This window comes from Crotalus tigris, unplaced genomic scaffold (assembly GCF_016545835.1).
Source record: "Crotalus tigris isolate CLP2741 ecotype Arizona unplaced genomic scaffold, ASM1654583v1 scf7180000017628.32516253702:7417878, whole genome shotgun sequence".
Taxonomy (NCBI): domain Eukaryota; kingdom Metazoa; phylum Chordata; class Lepidosauria; order Squamata; family Viperidae; genus Crotalus; species Crotalus tigris.
The window spans coordinates 2,862,879-2,884,145 of record NW_024096523.1 but is presented as its reverse complement, the minus strand read 5'-3'; the positions used below and the strand labels follow the sequence as shown (position 1 = coordinate 2,884,145).

At 43.1% G+C, this 21,267-nt stretch overlaps 1 protein-coding gene across 5 annotated transcripts in view; it reads right to left on the bottom strand.

Moving 5' to 3' along the window:
* Positions 1–21,267, bottom strand: part of RPS6KA1 (ribosomal protein S6 kinase A1) — a 95,593-nt gene that overhangs the window by 18,468 nt on the left and 55,858 nt on the right. For 4 of the 5 annotated variants that reach the window (XM_039334209.1, XM_039334211.1, XM_039334214.1 and 1 more), the window contains 7 exons: positions 11,758–11,874; positions 11,526–11,607; positions 11,112–11,192; positions 9,486–9,565; positions 6,812–6,918; positions 4,467–4,504; positions 4,182–4,324 (listed from right to left, as the gene is read on the bottom strand). In XM_039334209.1, coding sequence (XP_039190143.1) covers positions 4,182–4,324; positions 4,467–4,504; positions 6,812–6,918; positions 9,486–9,565; positions 11,112–11,192; positions 11,526–11,607; positions 11,758–11,874 — 648 coding nt within the window. Of the gene's footprint in view, positions 1–4,181; positions 4,325–4,466; positions 4,505–6,811; positions 6,919–9,485; positions 9,566–11,111; positions 11,193–11,525; positions 11,608–11,757; positions 11,875–18,300; positions 18,613–21,267 lie in introns of those variants that run through there. The other variant, XM_039334210.1, reaches the window with a different exon arrangement.

Sequence of the window (21,267 nt, the reverse complement as noted above, 5' to 3'; positions counted from 1 at the left end):
GATTTATAAAAGAGCTCTGTTAAGGTGTTGAAGGACTTTATGAGAAGGATACGTTTTACTCATTGGGTACACAAAAGAATCTTTAAAAGATTTTTGGTTTAAAAAAGGATTTAAAAACAATATCTGGGATTATTTTTGAAGGGGTTAAAAATGAAGATTCTTAATATTTCAGGGAAGGAATACAAGGTGGGCTTATTCGATCAAGGTTAAAAGAGAAAATATATCTGTTTTCCCTTTCTGAGCTTTTACTCAAAATAGAAGAAATAAAGAAATTATAAAGAATAATTAGGTTTTTGGATTTTGTTTTTAATTAAGACATGGATTACCAAGTTTATGCTGCATTTAGAGAGGGCAATAACTATTAAAATTGTTTTTATTTGCTGGAATGAAAGAGGAAATTACTTTTTTCTTTCATTTTGTACTTTTTGCAATTTATGTTAGCTTTTATTTTTTTCTGTTTGCAATTCTTAATAAAATGATTTGAGATGCAATTACGCAGTCCAGAGATTGCAGCAAGTGTGAGAAAGAAACTGAAACCACCACATCTTCATTTCCTTCAGTATACGACAGGACAGAGAGAAATATTGATAGACTCTCAAGATCCTGTTCTTCTACCCAGTAAGTAAAGAGGCATTGCTGGAATCCTTGTGTTGTCTGTTTATTGACCTGGCCTCCCTCGAAGGGCTGGCACCCTGAGAACTCCAGAGAAGTGATCTCTTTATCATTTTCCTGCCTGGGTGGAAAACAAAGCAGGAAGTTAATTGCAAGGAAATGGCAACATCCTCCAAGGCAAGGGTCTTCAAACTTGGCAACTTTAAGACTTGTGGACTCCAAGCTAGGGCTGGCTGAGGAATTCTGGGAGTTGAAGTCCACAAGTCTTAAAGTTGCCATGTTTGAAGACCCCTGCTCCAAGCCTAGGAACAGGGATGTATTTCTTACTCATATCACCCTTAATTTGGGGGAATGGCTACAAGGAACAGCTGTACTTCACTTCACTTGTCTTCTTTGTCTCCAAAGGTTGGACCTACTGTGCACAAAGGGGCAGCTGGGTATGGAGAGCATCCCTTCCACTCAACCAAGGCCCATTTACAGGTAGTCCTCGACTTACAGCCACAACTGAACCCAACATTTCTGTTGCTAAACGAAACATTTGTTAAGTGAATTTTGCCCCATTTTACGACCTTCCTTGCCAGTTGTTAAGCGAATCACTGCACTTGTTAAGTTAGTTACACAGTCGTTAAGTGAATCTGGCTTCCCCATTGATTTTGCTTGTCGGAAAGTCGCAAAAGGTGATCACATGACCCCGGGACCCGTCATAAATATGAGTCAGTTGCCAAGCAACTGACCTTTGATCACATGACCATGGAGATGGTCCTAAATGTGAAAAATGGTGATCGGTCACTTTTTTTCAGTGCCGCTGTAACTTTGAACGGTTGCTAAATGAACGGTTGTAAATTGAGGACCACCTGTACTACTAAGGAGCTTCTCCTCCATAATTCAAATCCAATAGAAACTGACAGTTTCAAGCCAGGCCACTTTTGCAGGTAATCACCACAAGAGGGCAGCACGTCTTCAGCTATCCTTCTCTGGACTGCAGGTGGGCTCTGCTGCTTTTGAGCTGATTTCAGGGGATCTCAGGTGTGGTGTGGAGGATCCCAGGAGGACCATCCAGAGAGTTTAAAAGGCCTTATTGGAGCAGGACTTCCACGTCACTACCCAGACCTGTTCTAATGTCTCATCGGTCTAACTCACTGGAAGTCACACTCTTAATTTAGCATTATCCTTCAAGACAGAATGGAAACGGCTTCTTCTTGGGGGGGGGGGATGTCTTTTATGTTATTTATTTATTAAATTAAACTGCCCACTGTCTACTTTGAAAAAGAGAAGGACGAGGGGGGACATGATAGCAGCATTCCAATATCTCAGGGACTGCCCCAGAGAAGAAGGGATCAACCTATTTTCCAAAGCGCCTGAAGGCAGGACAAGAAGCAACGGATGGAAACTAACCAAGGAGAGAAGTAACCTAGAACTAAGGAGAAATTTCCTGACAGCTAGAACAATTAACCAGTGGAACAACCTGCCTCCAGAAGCGGTGAATGCTCCAACACTGGAAGTTTTTAAGAAGAGACTGGACAGCCATTTGTCTGAAATGGTATAGGGTTTCCTACCTGAGCAGGGGTTTGGACTAGATGACCTCCAAGGTCCCTTCCAACATTATTATTATTATTGAAGCGCTCTCTGCAGTTTGCACTAAAACGTGCTTAAAAATACAAGTTAAAACATATGCAATTTAAAAAAAATAAAAATACCGTGTAAACTAGGCAGCTGCAAGGCAATCATTCAAACCCTAAAGCAAGATGAGTTAAAATACAATTAAAAGCCCATTAAAAAAGCTGAGAAAATAGCAAAGTCTTGACTTGGAGCCAAAATAATATGGTGAGCTGAGCCTCTCTGTGGAGGGAATTCCCATAAATGGTGTCCCACCACAGAAAAAGCTCTCCCCTTTGTACAGATCTACCTCACCTCCTCTGGGGAGGAGATCTGGAGAAAAGCCTCAGAAGCTGATCTTAAAAGTCGGGGCATTTCTCTCCTGCTCCAGGATTACAGCCGGATCATATCCTAGTGAAATGTTAAGCTGCAGAGTGGCTTGAGCAGTTTATCCAGAGCAGGGTTTCCTAACTTGGGAGAAGTGCAGGTGTGTTTAACTTTCATTCCTAGAATTCCCCAGCCAGTCTGGCCATTGCTGACAGTTTTAGGAGTCACTCCATACATTTGGAAGTTGCCTAAATTGGGAAATACTCATCTGACAAGTCTCCTGAGGGCTCTTAGGATGTTTTTTCTTAACAGGAGTGGTAATTTATAAACAAACACCATAGCCTCACGTGGAATGCAGAGATGACCCATACACCTGATTTATAATTGCTACAGATAGTCCTCGGGTTATAGTGCTAACCAAAAGCTGTTGTGACCTTTTTTTGCCATGTTTGTTAAGCAAATCACTGCAGTTAAGTGAATCACGTGGTTATTAACCAAATGTAGCTTCCTTCACGGACGGCTTGCCAAAGGACTCCCAGGAAGGTCGCAAACGGTGATCATGTGATCCCGGAATGCTGCAACTATCACAAACACATGCTGGTTGGCCAAGTGCCTGAATTTTATCCATGTGATCATGGGGACACTGTGACAACCCTAAGTGCGAGGACATAAGCCACTTTTTTTCAGTGCAGTTGTAACTTCAAACGGTCGCTAAATGAATAGCTTTAAGTCAAGGATTACCTGCATAAACACGCATCTCTTGTTACAGCACCCCAGTTTACTGAACTAAAATTCCCAACATCCCTAGGAAAAATGGTCCACAAGGAGGCGGTTTTGACTGTCAATGGATGCCTCCCCCTGGCCTACAATTTGGTTAGCTCCATCTTGTACCAGGAAGTTGGAAACAACAAAAACTGCAGAAGCAGGACAAGCCAAGGACAAGGCAGGCTGTCCAAAAAACCCACACAATGTTAATGATAGCAGTAAAAGGAAAACAATATGTTTCCCCCCCCCCCTCCACTGTATCATTACAAGCCCTACAGCAGACATTTTTTTGGTAATGTATGCCCTGGCTTGCTTAGCAACTAACTGCCAAGGAATATTCAGAAAGGCATTTCCATAGGTATGTTAACTAGCAGTGACAGGATAAAATTGGATTTAATTTACCATCCATTTGTCAAACCACTAAAGATTAACCAGCCAGCTCTGGGAAACAGCAAATGCCTCTGCAATCTTTGTGACACCTCTTGTGACACTGATGAATGCTCCTATTGTTGACCAGGTCAGTGCTTGAGAAGATGAACATTAAGCAACGTTACCCCTCTTGGACTGAAATTAATTTATTTGCAATCTGTTTCCCAACCTGGGTTTCATACTAAATTAGCTTGGGTCACCTTCCCTGAATAGTCTTCTCCAATCCCCCTTTCAGGGCAAACAGTGATCCAAGAGAAGGTCTCCTCGGTGGCAATGGTCAACCTCTACAGTGGTTGTTTTCTGATTCCAACGCACTTGCTAGTGGACATTTAGCTTCGAGGTTTCCACCTGCTATATGACTATTTCTATTTTATCTTTTTACTAAAGACGTGGAGGCTGCCAGCTCTCTGGGAGCATCTGAGGTAGTAGCAAACTGACAGAGGGAACTGTACCATTAATACTCCGTAGGACCACCAGTCTGCACTCTGGGTGTGACCCTGGCGATTCACTACTTCTGGTGCCATGTACTCCACGGTTCCACAGAAAGAGTAAGCCTTCTTCTCGTGATCAATGGCTTCTTTGCTTAAACCAAAGTCTACAAGAGAGACAAGAGTTGGGGAGGGAGCAAGGTCAATTGATGGCGGGGAATGAAGAACACCAGAAAAGAAGGGAAAGGAAAGGTAGTTTTTTTTTTATCCAGTTCAAGAAATAACAACAAGAAACAGGAGAGTGTATACCTGTAAGTTTGATATGTCCTTCATCATCTAGGAGAATACTGTGAAAGAAAAAACACAATGGAACACAACAAATAAGCTACGGTAGAATAGCTGAAATAAAACCAGGAAGTAAATGCAACTAAACATTGGTTTCCAAAGCAGAATGCAACTGCGTGCCTAGAAGACCGAGATTAGAGATAAGCAATATCGCTAGTCTGAGCCTAATCTTTGAAATCCCTCATGAGGGAACTCACATTTTCAAGCTCTCAACCTGCTCTCCAGTCTAGGAACCCAATAACGCAACCACAGGGTTGACCAGGTTCAAATCTCCCTTGTGTCACAGAAACTCTCTAGGGATTTGGGGCCAATCTCTCTTAGCCCAAGAGTCAAGGTGATGCATTGGTGAAGATGTTGGACTAGGAGCAGGGAAACCTGGATTCTACAGGTGTTCCTAGATTTACAACCATTAGTTTAACGACTATTCAAAGTTATGATAGTGCTGAAAAGAGTAACTTATGATCAGTCCTTCCACTTACAACTATTGCCACATCCCCGTGGTCATGTGCTCAAAACTCAGGTGCTTGCTACTAGCATGTATTTGTGACGGTTGCAGCATCCTGGGATCACCCCTTGTGATCTTCCCAGGGTGTTTCCAAGAAATCAATGAGGAAAACTTAATGACCAGGTTGGAATCATTGAACAACCATGGCAAAAAGGCTTGCAAAATAGAGTGCAACTCATATGTTGATCACATGGCTTAGCAACAGAAGTTCCGGTCATAAGCCAAGGACTACCTATATTCTCTTTACAGCCATGGAGGCATACTGTGTGACTTCAGACCAGCTTCTCCCTCTCGGTCCAAAAGCCAATATGGCAAAGATGTTGGATTAAGAATGGGAACACCAAGGTTTAAGTTCTTTTTCAACCAGGTAAGGATCAAGAAGTTTTGGGCCCGTTGCAGCCTACTGTATATCACCTGATATTGGTGAGTGTAGGAGAAGGAGTGGCAGAACCTGGGGGCGGAGTTAAGAGGAATCAGTCTAGAATCCCTGCATAGCCACAAACTACATCCAACCCCCTCAAGTGCCATTTACCCTTCTTTAACTCTAACTCTAACTCTAACTGACCATTAGTTGAGGAGGTTCCTGTGTATAGGCTGTTTAGCAATAAATCAATTTAATTGGACCTTCATGTGTGGGTCTGGTCTTTCATGCCGGACAGAGAGGGTGTTATGTATGCCACCTTTAACTCCAGGAAGATGGGAAAGGTGGAATACACATTTACCAAGCACATAAATAAAATAAGGAAATAAGAGGACTTGTCAATAATTAGGATTAATCAAAAATCTTTGCAGAGGAAGAGTGAAGCAGAGCTAGAGGGCAGAAGGTTGGGGAAAGCTGAACTGTGCAGGGACTAACACTTTTCTTCTAAAGATGTAGGCTTGGCTTGCAGGATGGAGAATTTCACGTGTATTTTCTCCACTGCGACCACAAACTGGGGTGATCTGATACATTTTTGGTTTTGCAACTGGACTGGCTGCGGCAGTTTGGGCCACAATGGAGCTAATAGAAAGTGGTTATATCATAATTTGGGAGGTGGACATGGTTAAAGAGTCAGGGCCCACTACTCAGTACATCTCTCAGGAAGCCCCAAAATAAAACAATGATATCACTGGAAAGGGCAGAAATAAAACAAAATAAAATATTTTAGCTTTTTTTGAACAGGGGGAGGATAGAGATGAGAAAAAAACTGAAACATATGCACTCATAGACCAAAAAAAAAAAGTGAAAAATGAGAAGTCACTGAAGAGCAAATCACTCCGAGCACCTTGAATGCCCCCCCCTTTTGGGGTGATGGTTTATGTTCTGGAGGAGCTCTGGGTTCAAGACACAAGTGATTTAGCCTCTGTAGGCCTACTTTTCTTTAAAAAAGGAAGCAAAAATGCATTGACAAAATTGAACATTTAGCGACCAAATTACAAGGGTGTAATCTCTGGCTTCTGGAGGGTCATAATGGGATGCTGGGTAAGGCCTAAGGTTGCCCAATTCTCATGCAAAGCATTGCATTTCACCAGCATTGTTATTGTAAGCCAAAACCACCCCGGAGAATTATGTTGTTCTCTTATATTCCTTCTAGCACTGATGACATTACCTAGTTTGGTAATGAAACGTCTGCAAGAAAACCACCAAGCTCAAAGAGCAGCCAGGGCCCCACAGTTCAACCCTGAGCTATGAATTATGTCGTTTGGATGAGTTAGTGGTCTCTTGAGTGTCCACTGAGTAGGCCCATCTACAGCCAACATGTATTTGCCACCCAGTGAGATATCCTGGAGGATGCCAGTCAATGAGCTTCTGGCCTGGGCATACTTCTCTGGCTTGAGGTCTCTGTACACGATTCCCAAGCGATGCAAGTGGCCAAGTCCTAACGCCAGTTCTGCAAGGTAGAACTTCACATCTTCCTCTGTGAACATCACCTGACAGGAAAAGAGAACTTGCCATTCAGGTCAAGCAATACAGAAAAGAAAAGCAAGACTATCTATGTGCAGATAGTCCTTGATTGACAACCATTTCTTTAGCAACTCTTTGAAGTTACAATAGCACAGAAAAAAAGTGTCTTATAACTGTTACTCACACTAATGATATCGCAGCATCCCCATGGTGATTAAAACTCCGGCGCTTGGCAACTGACATGTATTTACAAGGGTTGCAGCATCCCAGGTCACATGATCACCATTCTGTAATCTTCCCAGCTGGTTTCCAACAGGCGAAGTCAGTGGGGAAAGCTGAATGTGCTTAAAGACCTCCTGATTCACTTAACAACTGCAATAATTGGCTTAACCCACTATGGCAGTGATGGCGAACCTTTTAGAGACCGAGTGCCCAAACTGCAACCCAAAACCCACTTATGCATCGTCGGGTGCCGGGTGGGTGTGGCCCATTGGCTGGGTGTAGCCAATTGGGAGGTGTGGCCCATTGGCTGGGCGTGGCTGTGGTGGTAACGGCAGACTAAGTAGGCCTAAAAAGTTCAGTCAATCAATTCCAATTTTGCAAGATCTTTTTTTTTCCCGAGATAAGTTGAAATTGATTGATTGAACCTTTTTTTTTTTTTTTGCACACAGCGGCGGAGACCTAAAGCAAAAAGGTTTTATAAAACCCAGCTAAAGGTCTAGGACTGGGGCAACAGCACACATGCCCACAGAGAGGGCTCTGAGTGCCGCCTCTGGCACCCGTGCCATAGTTCGCCACCACTGCACTATGGAAAAAAGGTCATAAAATTGGGCGCGATTCATTTAACAATCACCTTGCTTAGCAATGGAAATTCTGGTCCCAACTGTGGTCATAAGCTGAGGATTAGTACTCCACGAGGGTGTAGAACCGGGGTCTTCAAACTTGGCAACTTTAAGACTTCTGGACTTCAACTCCCAGAATTCCTGGCTGAAGAATTCTGGGAATTGAAGTCCACAAGTCTTAAAGTTGCCAAGTTTGAAGACCCCTGATGTAGGTGCTTGTGTGTGCAGGACCATATACAGGAAGGGTCAGAAAAGTCAAGAGGGCAGCTGTGACTGCCAGAACAAAACCCACTGCTTTCTTAAGTACTTTGTAGAGTTGTGGTTGTCAGCTTGACCTTCTTAACCCTCCCCATAATGTCTGCATCTGTGACTATCAGGCTGTTGAATAAACGATGACTCCGTACTTTGAGTTGAATTCTGCACTGTGAGGATCCCTTTCCTCTTTTTTTTAAACAATGTTCTTGACCTCCCTATGTGACGCACTGATTGGATTAATCACAAACCCGATTTCTCAGCAATGAGAAATGTAATTGGGGGGGGGGGCAAGCTGAGAAGGGCAGAATTCTTAGAATGCAATTATTTTCTGGAACACAAGATCAAGATTTGCATACAACTTTTTTGTTGTTACAGAAACTGGGCTGTCTTTCACCAGAATCTGTGTCTTGCACCCTGGACCCATTGCCATGATTAATTCGAGAACCCATCCCACTCTGTCAAAATTCTCTCTCCATCTCTTTTCTATCTGTTTTGTTAAAGCTAGTTTAGTCTAATCACTTGCCTCTATTTTACAGGCAAGTGATAGAAAATGCATCAGTTTTAAAAGCATTGTTAGAAGTTGCTAAGCAGCTGGAAAGAAGGGGGAGAACAGGGTGAAGAGAACAGAGTCTTTATTCAAAGCTATTCTGTTTTTTCCCTAATACAAGTAAGTCCCCAACTTATGACTGCATTTGGGACGCTCAGCGATCAGTCCCCATTTATGCCTGTTGTAGCACCCCGCAATCACGTGACTGTGATTTATGATCTTTTTGACAGAAATCAATGTTTATTTCCAGTTTCAGGCACCACCCCATACCAAATCATAGGCTCACTTAATGACCATGGTGTTCGCTTAATGACTGCTGCTAAAAAGGCTGTAAAATGGGTCTGGTCGGGTGGTGACCTGCTTTATAACTATCATGATTTACAATCGTAATTGCAGGACTCAATTATGGTCATACCTCAAAGACCATACGGTACCTCCTTGTTCAGATGGCCCTTTCTGTTATGCCATCGGGATCCCCCTGCATTTGCTGCCCCCTGCCCAGCCCCAAGATAGCCAGGTGCTGTGTATGAAGACAGAGACTATTAAGCAGGCACTACTATTTCTCAGTCCTTTGGCTTCACTTGAGAGGAGGCGATTTGGTACTATAGCAGTCTATCAAGCCACTGCTGAATGCCAGAGTTTCAGAAAAGCTTAAAAGCTCAAAGTTATATTTTTTTGCAAGGGAAACACAAATAGAATTATTACCAAATAAATATAATTGGAATTGAAGGAACAGTATTCATTCTATTTGTGATTCTCCCCAGGCTGGCTGAGGAATTCTGAGAATTGAACTCCAGTCCTCTTAAAATTGCCAAGGCTGCAGGACGCTGTTCCGGTCAATGGTGCCAGTATCCTGACAGTGATACAAAATGTCTACGTTGCCTACATTGCAAATCCTACCTCCAATATCCAATAGCCAGTAAGTCACGTGGCATGCAAATACACTCACCTCTTTGGAAAGGCGCATGAAGAGGTCCCCTCCTCTGAGAAAGTCGAGGATGAGGTACACTTTCCCTTCTGTTTGGAAAGCTGGAATGCAAGGCAGAGAACAGAGGTCAGCATTCCCTACATAATTGGGGCAGCCTTCTGGTATGGTGGTCCTGCATCATGGAAGTTGGGGAAGGCCGAGTCAGCTAAACTTGAGGCATTCTTCTCTACACTGGATGGCTTCCAGATGTGTGATCTTCATCTCCCCAAATTCTCAGAAATGGCTATGCTGACAGGGGCACTCTAGGAACTGAAGCTCATAGTGAAAATACATATGCAATGACATCAGTGATGTCATATACACAGTCCTCGACTTATGACCACAACTGGAACCAGAAACAACGTGGTTGTTACAATTGTACTGTTCTATTACGGGAGTGTCAAACTCACAATGTCACGTGACATGTCGCGATGTATTGCAACTTTTTTGCCATTGCTGGCAATGGGGTGGGCGCGGTTTTGCTATGATACATCCGGCCCGTGGGCCGGCAGTTTGACACCCCTGTTCTATTATCTTACTTTTGTTCTATTTACACTCTTTTAATTTCTTTCTTTTTTATTGTTCTAAGTCACCTAGAGTAGCCCCATAGCAAGACAGGTGGCAAATAAATTTAACAAATAAATAAATAAATGAGTCATCACATGACCACACCTGATTTTATGACCATTTTGCTGTGGTGGTTAAGCATGATTGTTAAGTAAATCTGGCTTCCCCTGTTGCTGATTGGAAGCCAGCTAGGAAATGGTGATGCATGACCCTGGAACACCACAACCATTGTAAATACAAGCCAATTGCCAAGCACCTAGACTGCAATCATGTGGCCACAGGAACGCTGCAACAGTCATAAATGTGAAGACCACTCATAAGTCACTTTTTTTCACCACTGTTGTAACTTTGAACAACTGCTAAATGAATGGCTGTAAGTCAAGGACTACTTGTATATATGACATCATCATGCAAACATCATCATTATAAATTGTGGTGCCTGTGGCAAGTACTTTAGTGTTAGTATGACAAGGTTATTTAAGCTCATGTCATTTGTTCCTCCCAGTCCCACATCCAAAGATGCCCATGTGAGCAGTTTCTTTTACACTTTTAATCAGCTTTTGTTGGAACATATTTGAAATATGTATTGCTTTGCATGGAAAATTCCTAACATATTTAGTGCTTTTAACTTTCTAAATTTTGTTTCTAAAAATTGTATTAGAGTACATATGTACTTACTTGAGCAGAAAAGCAGAGCACACTGACCCAAAACCTTTTCTGCATACTATATAAATCTTGGCAACTTTAAGACTTGTGAACTTCAAGCTCCCAGATTTTCCCAAGAATTCCGAGGAATTGTGGGAGTTGAAGTCCACAAGTCTTAAAGTTGCCAAGTTTGGAGACCCCTGCAGTCAATAAATAAATGCTTCACCTAGGAAACGAGCTGCATCTATGCTCGCACAGTTTAAGAATGTTGAGTAATTGTCATCTTTTTAGACCCTGCTCAGCAAAGCCCCGACAAGGTAGCCTACAAAAACAAAATCACCTCCCTGTGACTTATATTGCTCCCCCAAATCAGAAAAAAAAAAATCTTGTACTCACCATAATGGAGTTTCACGATGAATGGGTGGTTTACTTCAACAAGAATATCTCTTTCCATTTTGGTCCTTACACGATCACGCACTATCAACAGAGAAGAGACCAATTCAGTGGAGTAGAGCTAAAAAAATGCACAGCACTAGCCCACATGAAACCCAAAGCCTGCAACTCTTGGGCCATATCAGTGAAGCACAGAGGTCTTATAAGTCGATCAATTGTTTAAGAGAACATTATCAAATCGAGGCATGAGCATTGTTACTATGCTGGTTGAGGAATTCTGGGAGTTGAGGTCAACAAGTCTTAAAGTTGCCAAGTTTGGAGACCCCCTGGAGTAGAGGAAAACCAAGCTAATGAATGACCCTCACGTATTCTGCTGGCCAATAAATTGAGATTCATAAGCCTGTAGGACCACCTCACCTTTCAGAGTTGCCTTCTTGAGGACCTTCATGGCATAGAGGTGGCTGTTATCTGGTGGGGTGATTTTTCTGACAAGGAAGACCTGTGCAGAAAAGGTCTAGATGAGAAACAGCAACACATCTAGCAGAATTGGGGGGGTGTGTGTGTGGAGAAATAGAAATGGGAAGTAGTTTTGGAGCTATGTAATGTAAGCACACATAGTTCAAATCAACTATGAAATATATAACCTCACCTTGCCAAAAGAGCCCTGTCCAAGAACTTTAAGGAGCTCAAACTGAGATGGGTCGGCCTTCTCGGATCCTTCTTTCACAAGATACGTGATTGTATATTCTTGGATAGAACCTTCATTCTGAATGTGAAGGAAGGAAAAGGGAAACAAAAACCGGGTAAGCAAGGCACACACACACATCAAGACAATAACTGCAAACAAAAAGAGAACAAGCATCCGAAGATGCACATTGGCTCCAAGTTTACAAAAAGTATGCAAATTCTTGTGACCCTAAGAATCAGCCAGATGTTAGTAACAATACTTACCTTTATAGCAGTGGTTCTCAACCTTTCTAATGCCGTGACCCCATAATACAGTTCCCCATGTTATGGTGACCCCCAACCACTTATACATCACTGGGTGCCAGGGGCGTGGCCAAAGAAAAGGGGGAAAAAATGGCGGACAGCCTTATTTGGCGACCCCCGTGAAATGGTCATTCGACCCCAAATGGGGTCCCGACCCACAGGTTGAGAACCACTGCTTTATAGGCTTGTAGTGAATTGATTGAACTTGTGTGTATGAAAATGCTTTGAACATTTAAGAAAAGAAGGCAGGAATATTCAGTGATAAATGAGAGACATATCAAGGCCAAAAAAAAGCACAAAGGCAGATAGAGGGGGGGGTGTCATCCATTTAGGTTACTATGTGACCCCTTCTGCCCACAGGCAAACAGGAACACGGTGGTTCTTTTTTTTTTAATGAATTCTATTTTGCATTTCTTTAATTTCTTCAAGTTCAGGGACCAGATGACTATGAAAAAGTAGGTAACAATAAGGTGCAATTAGAATTAGAGGGCACATAGGCTTAACGCACCAAGCTGCAATTTTAAAACAGGCTTAGGTAAATGCATCTGTTTCTGTTTTCCTAGAAAAGGTTGATATAAAGCTTAAGTGGGACAGACCTCTGGCTGTGGCACAACATTTAGAAAGGGCAATTTGGGGAAGATTTTACTCTTGATCAGCATCAGTAAAGTTGACCAAAATTTTGCCTTAAACCTACCACTGAAAAATGTTATTGGCACCAGATACAGCAATGGTGTGGAAGATCTCTAGAGCAGGGGTCCTCAACCTGGCTGAGGAATTCTGGGAGTTGAAGTCTACAAGTCTTAAAGTTGCCAAGGTTGGAGACCTAGAACAGGGGTGGGCAACCATGGCAACTGTACAACCTATACAACCCAGAATTCCACAGGTCCTATAGCTACCATAGTTGCCCACTTCTGCTTCTAGGGCTATCTTTGATTCCAGGTGGTGAAGCCTAGCCTCATAGGCTGACCTGGCAGATGGCTTCAGTTTCTGAAGAACCCTGAGTGATTAGATGTCCAACTAAAAGATCCTATAATGCCTCAGGTCAGTGGTGGGATTCAGCTGATTCGCACCACTTCGGCAGAACCGGTAGCTATTTTTTTGTTGCCTGGGCCCAGAATGGACTTCCGGAAGCGGCATCCACACAGAGAACCGGTTGTTCACCTATTTGAATCCCACCACTGCCTCAGATTAATGTCATGTCTGTGGAAGTGTAAAAAATAAAAATTAGGTCATGTCAGGAGGAGTCAATTCGTTGATTTCATTGTGTGCCATCACACTGGGATTGTCCTTTTCAATAACATAAAAGAGAAACTGGAGAAACTCTATCTCCATCTGGTGGCTTTCAGGCTTTGTAACAGTGGAACCATTGCTACAGTAAGTGAGTCCCCTTACCCTTCTGCTGGTTGTCCTCTTTATTTAGTTCTATTTTTCCCAGCATTATACAATTCTCAAGAAAAGTAGGTCTTTCAATAATGTATACAAAATACGATAATCTGAAAATAGTAATTTATGCCTCACGCTAGAACTATGGACTGCTTTGTTCTGTGAGCCATTTATTTATTATTTTCCTGGCTATCTATAGAGTTCTCAAGAGTCTTCTGCAACACCAAAGTTTTAAAAAGTCAATATTCTTCCTCGCCGGCTTCTTCAAAGTTTCACTTTCACTTCTTTTTCAATGTCACAACTCAAACTGATACCTCTGTGATTATGACCTCTGAAGGTATAGAACAGTGGTTCTCAACCTTTTTAATGCCGCGAACCCCAACCTGTCGTAGGTCGAGGACTACTCAACCGGTTGTAAGTCAAGACTACTTAACTGGTGCAGCACCATTTGCAGAATGGGACTTTTGGCGGGCTCAGCAGGGCAGAGAGAGCCTGGACAATTCCTATTGGCTTTTGAAAGCCAATAGAATTAGACTCTATTCAAGAGAGTCTATTCTATTGGCTTTCAAAAGCCAATCGAATAAAAGGGAGTAGCACAGCTAAGGAAAAGGGGAAAAAATGGCGGACTGCGTTGTTTGGCGACCCCCGTGAAATGATCATTCGACCCCAAATGGGGCCCCGACCCACAAGTTGAAAACCACTGGTATAGAAGCATCACAGAATTCAGTCTTAGCTCCATAAGCCCTTCCCCCACCCCATGGCCTGAGAGGAACAGCGAGGCTCTTCCAGTGGACCATGCCTTGGCGCTTGCCCCGGTCCCACCCCCTTCTGCCAGAGACCCTCAGATCTGTCCCACTCCTGCCCAGGCCCCCACAGGCACCCTTGACACGAACGATGTAGAGCTGGTCACACCCACCCAGTAGGCCACACCCACTCCATCCATGCCCACTCAGTAGGCCACACCCACCCAACCCCCTGAGGGCAACCGCAATGCTGATGCGGCCCTCAATGAAATTGAGTTTGACACCCCTGACCTAGTGGGTAGACTAACAATCTATATCACATTTCTTGAATGGTAGTTCTTTACTGTTGATAGTTAAAAGACAGAAGTTATCTACCACTCCAATATCTTTATTTTCAGTGCTGGTTGCTGTACCTGTTGATCAGTTGGGGTTACTTTATATTTAATTTTCACTTTAGAAACTGAAGGCTTGATTTTGGCTGCTTAAGTGTAAGCTGTTCAAAATAATGCCATCAAGTGCAAGTGGGAGTTGAAGTCCACAAGTCATAAAAGAGCCAAGATTGCCTACCCTTGATGTAGTGCAAGATTCCTAAACTCTGTGCTGGTTGGGGAATTCTGGGAATTGAAGTCCACAAGTCTTAAAGCTGCCAAGTTTGGAGACCTCTGATCCAGTGAACAGTAATGATGCAGATGAGCTTTCTGGCCTCCTGTCTTTATAAACAATGCTCCCAACTCTGGACCTCCACAGAGATATGCATTTTGTATACTTACAAACGTATCTTCATTCATGCATCTGGCAAAGCAAACAATATATTGCCCACCTTATGAGCCTTGAAGCTCCAGAGTCCCAATCCACACAGTTGACAAGTTGCCAGATCCACAACCTGATAACTTGCAAGCGTTTGCTCTTTTCCTCCCATCCCATATGTGTGTTTTCTGCTTCCTATTCCCCACTCTTTTCTTTTGCTATCTTCTTCTCATTCCTTTGGGTGGGTGGCAAAGAATGCGAATGTTTATGCCATCTAAATTACCCACTGTATCGCAAACACAGGCTCGGGTTTCTTGCAAAACACAGTTTGTGTGGCTGGCACAAACACCACAGGCATCCTGCCAGCTTCCCCAAACCATCTGTTCAGCCTCCTGAGCTGTGCAGTAGACCCCCCCACCCCCACCCCCATCCCTTGGAAGCCTTTGGCCCAGCAATCTTTCCTTTCTGCCTGGGGGAGATTGAGACGGTGCCAGTGCTTGCAACTGGCACAAGCTGAAGAAGCCTTGCCTAGAATCAGACTCCAGTCCAAAACATGCTTCTTATCAGAATCCTCAGAAGGAGTAAGTAACCTCAAACCACACTCACAGAGGATGGTGGGGGACAGTTTTGCTGATGACCCAAAGGATGGGGAACACTTTGCCGAGTACCACTTATAAAAGTCCTGGGCAGTGTGGAAATGTTGGAGCAGGACCAGGTGGACTCAGGTTCAATTCCAGCATTAGCCAAGGAAGTTCCCCAGGATTTGGGGCCAATTACGTTTTCTCAGCCCAACCTGATTCATAGGGTGGTGGTGATGGAGAAAAGCTGATAGAGCAGGGGTGTCAAAGTGCCGGCCTGCAGGCCGGATGCGTCATGCCGAAACCGCGCCCAGCCCAGCTCTGGCAATGGGGAAAAAGTTGCAATACGTCACAACACGTCACGTGACATGGAAAGTTTGACATCCCTGTGATAGAGGGTTTGTTTGTGGCCTTGTGTTGCAGGAGGAAAAGCAGGGTACTGTATATCTCTAACTATGATTACTATCATAGAAAAAGAAAACCTAAGAAACTTAGAAATGGTTCTGCTAGGTCAACAAAGGCCACCCTAGTTCAGCATTTTTCAGCAAATCTGAGATTTGGAAAAGGCCATTGGAGTACCTTCTGCTCCAGACGAATTGAATACCTTCTGCCTCTGAATTGAGGCATTCCTAAGAAATACCTCCAGAAATCTCAGGACGTGAAATAAAGAACTCATTCCCAAAGAGATATACTATCCGTGATCATGCCAACATCTATTAACTATCGTGACTAATCAACTGCTTATGGATACCAAGTCATGTTTTCTTGACTTTCTTGAGCAAGCTAGAATCAATCTTGCAGTTGATCAAGGCTTGTTTGCCCAAGTCCTGGTATGATTCGCTTCATATTTTTGCCAGTTTTATTTTATCTTCCTCTGAATTGATTAAAGGCCTAGACAGAACACAAAGATTACCCAGGGAACAAACCAGAAATCTAAACCATGACATCATTACTCCACTACATCATTACTCCTATCAGTAAGTCAATAACAACATATGATGCCAAACTGTGGTTAGCTGTCGTGAAAATAAACCATAATATAAACACTGATTTTCTTCTCACATTACACTAACCCAAAACCAAACTATATAATTTAATCTGTATTTACTATGAAGTCATAACCATATCTACAAAAGTATTATTAACTAGAATACTTTTTAACCTGAGCATTTTCTAGAGATGTAGACTACAATGCCAAGAATCCCAAGCACTAGTTGAAGGATTCTGGAGGGTGAGGTCCACACAACTAGAGGGTTTCCAAATTGGGGCAAAGGAATTCTGGTTTTTCGCAGAAAATAACTCTTTCCCAACCTTTGCCTGAAGTCACTGCGGACAATGAATGTTGGCTGCATTTCTGCAGAAATGTCCCTGGAGACACAGAAAGAAAGCTTCCTCATGCAAACTACTGTGATAATTTCCAGAAATAAGATGTGTGTAAGCCATCCCAGGAGTTCATCCAGGTCAAGATTAACTGGCTGGCGAATTCTGGGAGTTGAAGTCCACAAGTCTTCAAGTTGCCAAGGTTGGAGACCCTGATCTACAGTTTTCCACCTTCCCCAGCTAACATCCTCCAAGTGTTAGACTATAACTCTCATCATATGTCCAGCCACTGTGGGCTAACTTAGGATGAAGGCACTTGCCATCTGATATGTCCAGATGGCACCAGGATGAAGCAGTCTCATCCATATTCAACCCAGAAAGTTTTGCAGTTTCACTTGAAGATGCCAAGGATTGCTCTGCTTGTGAGCTTTGCCCTTTCCCACTTCAGCAGGCACAGCCTCTTCAATCAAGTAGCCTTAGTCTATTCCTGTGGCCATTCAAGCTTTTCATTGCCTGTCTTCAATCATTTCTGTTTGTCTCACAAGGTTGGACAGAGTGGAGATTTCCATGCCTCCTCTATTAAACAAGCACTGAGTTTACAAAACCAACCAGCAGATGTTCTTTGTTGGATGTCATTCTGGTAAAGTAATATTATTCTTAACCTGACAAATTTCCACATATCTAGTTTAACGTTTCTGAGAGACAAATTATGTTTACTGAAAGTGCCATGCCACAATCCAACAATCAAGCAACAATAGCATGGAATTACAGTAAGGACTTTTCTGAAGCAAGCTCTAAACTTCCTTGTCAAATTACATTAAGGTCGCATGGAATGAATTCTGTAGCAATCTGTCAGACATGAACAATCAGACTCCACATGTACAGTATAAACTAGCCGCTTCACTGCTCAATGCCTATTTCATAGCAATCTTCCCAGACTGGCAGTTGCCCCTGGGAAAGGCTAAAGAGAAGATCCAAAGAGGTCAGATTTGCCTTCTTGTGTCTACTTAACGATTCCAGACTGATTCCCCACTTGACCTCTCCTCCTGATTGGAACAGTCTCTCTCCAACACAAACATGGTACATCTAGCCCAGCTGTTCACCTAGAATGAAACTTTGGGCTATGTTCCTCACCACTACAGCTTTTTTCCAGGCTGTTACCCTTTTACTGCACTAGTGGAGAAGTCCCATAATTTCAAGCCACTTTGCTGAAGAGCAACAATTGTAAAAGCTACGGGTCAAGATACCCAGAGCATGCTAGCCTGGAGAAAGCTGAAATAAAGACCCTCCTATACAACTGAGAGAACTACTCAAAAGAAGAATTTTTCCAAGCCACCCCACCATTCATCCCTGAAGCTGCCTCGTTGCCCCAATTAATGAGCAAACAAGCAGACATGCGTAACCAGAGAGGAATTGGCCTGCACTACTAACCGGGTTACTGACATTGCTAGCAGAAATCAAGGGCAGATTGCAGGCTTCGGCACGCCGTTTCCCCAGAGCCAACTGTGTGAGAAAGGCAAAGAGGCAAGGAAGCTTGAGCTGCTTAGCCATTTCCACTGTCCCATCCTGGTCAAAACAGCCCATCTCCAGCTGCAGGGTCTCTATGGGAACATGGTTGAAGACTACAGGAATGCCATCCGATCAGGCAAGCTTGATTTCACAGAGGACTAGCTACCACCATAAAAGCAAACCCACCGGAAGTGCGGGGGCTGCTTTGCTGTAAATGCAAAGAAGGTTAAAACAGGTCTTCCTGCTTGCACCTCTTCTGTACCACGGGTTGTGGTATGTAAACTTGAAACACTTCAACTCTCTCACGCCCCAGTTTTATTTTTATTTAAGACCAAGCTTCTACCCACAACTTCAGTGATTTTGCTCCCTGAAAGAGTTAATTTCCTCTCTAATAACAGCAAGATTTAGTCGCTTATTTGAGGATTAAGCAATGGGATGAACTTTGGCAGTGGTTTGATCTCCAAGCTTGCCATTTAGCTCCCGAATGTTTCGTTACCAGGCTAGGTATCATCATCAGAAAGAGTACTAGAAAGAGTACAGAGAAGAGCAACAAAGATGATTAGGGGACTGGAGGCTAAAACATATAAGGAACGGTTGCTAGAATTGGGTATGTCTAGTTTAACGAAGAGAAGGACGAAGGGGGACATGATAGCAGTATTCCAATATCTCAGGGGCTGCCATAAAGAAGAGGGAATTAAGCTATTTTCCAAAGCACCTGAAGGCAGGACAAGAAGCAACGGGTGGAAACTAATCAAGGAGAGAAGCAACCTAGAACTAAGGAGAAACTTCCTGACAGTGAGAACAATTAATCAGTGGAACAGCCTGCCTCCAGAAGCAGTAAATGCTCCAACACTGGAAGTTTTTAAGAAGAGACTGGACAGCCATTTGTCCGAAATGGTGTAGGGTTTCCTGCCTGAGCAGGGGGTTGGACTAGATGACCTCCAAGGTCCCTTCCAACTTTACTACTATTATTATTATTATCACTGGGATGTCAGTAGAATTGTCTTGTTCTATTCTTCTTTAGCTTATATATGCCTTGTGTGCCGGTGCAGTCAGTTGGTCTGCATCGGCACACAAGACATATATATACAAGCTAAAGAAAAATAGAACAAGACAATTCTACTGAAGTCCCAGTGATGATGATACCTAGACTGGTAATGAAACGTTTGGGAGCTAAACGGCAAGCCTGGAGAGCAAACCACTGCCAAAGTTCACCCCATTGCTTAATCCTGAACAGGCGTGACTGGCCGTTCGTTTGGTGCTGTCTTTAAATTCTGAGAAGTTAGTTGGTTCCGTCGTTGATTGGTCGCTCAAATAGGCAACCCCTGGTTTTCATGTGTCCACAAGCATTCTGTATGTGCTTACTTGATTCCCTGAGATTGTTCCAATGACATTTGGCATTAGAACAAGCAATTTTTGGTTGACACCATTTTTTCCTTTTTTTTTTAAAGCATGTACAGTAAATGGTACTGAAAGCTCTCCGAGGACCTCACTGTTGTTCTCAAGAATGCTTCTTCCTTTCCCCCATGGCCCCAGAAACATCTGTAGAAATAAAAATAATACAAATAGGGAACCATGGCAGCACAGACAAAACACTTTCATGGGCAGAGCATTTCACTTCTTGGAAACTCCAGCTTCCCTTTGCTCTTTTAAAAGAAGTCTTTTTTTATTTGTCGGTTGAGAAACTAAGCTTAAAATAATGTGGGCAAGATCTGGAATTCTTCCAGAAATAAGACAAGCTGCCCTTGAAAAGTCAGACTGCTTCTGTGTATCTTTTTGACCTTAATCCTGTTTTTTGAAGGAAAGAAGGAAAGATGGAAGAAGGAATGGGTGGGCAGGGATGGACACAAGAGAAGGAGGTTGATATGGAGAGCCTCCCCATAACATTCTGCACTGTCCTTAGTGCTCTCTGAGCTTGGTGGCCATCAGGCTCAGAACTCAGAGAGCACTAAGGACCCTACAGTTCAAACCTGAACTACTAATATTCTCTTCTATTGGTACCATACACTTCTGCTGTATGGTAGGGTCACTGGATGACAAAGGCACTCCCAAGAACATATCAGAAACCGGAAATACAACATTATATCTTGGCACACCTAGATCAGTATATAGGAAATATGGCAGGGGAATGGAGGCAAATAAGGAAGTCTGGATATCTTAGAACAATTTCATGTTTCAGCTTTCAGGGCTCTTCCCCTATGCCTATTTTTGGGCCCTTGGAGACCCTGGTCTACAGTTCTGTTATTTATGTTGGGTTGTACTAAGATATCCATCATGCATAGATGGATCTGTGAATGAGAGGGCTGATCTGGACATGTATAACTGAGACCTAGCTGAAAGCAGAGTGAAGGATTCAACTCTCACAGATGTGCCATCCTGGATTTCAAGAGTAGCATCAGACATATTTCCAGGACAGCACTGGAAAACACTGTGCATTCTTTCCTAGATATGAATGGCCCTGACTTTGAGAGCCTTTAGTAAAGGTAGTCCTTGACTTACAGCCATTTGTTTAGTGACCGTTCTAAGTTACAATGGCATTGAAAGAGCGACTTACAACCGTTCCTTACATTTATGACTGTCACAGCATCTCCATGGTCATGCAATCAAAATTCGGGCACTTGGCCACCGGCATATATTTATGACAGTTGCAGCACCCTGGGGTCCTATGATCGCCATTTGTGATCTTTTCAGCTGGCTTCCAACAAGCAGTCAACAGGGGAAGCCAGATTTACTTAACAATCACCATAGTTCACTTATGAACTGCACTGATTTGCTTAACAACTGCACTGATTTGCTTAACAACCATGGCGAAAAAGATCATAAAACTGGAATTCTAATCTCACTTGTGGTCCTAACTCAGAAGTGAGGAACGATGGCCCCTTTATGACT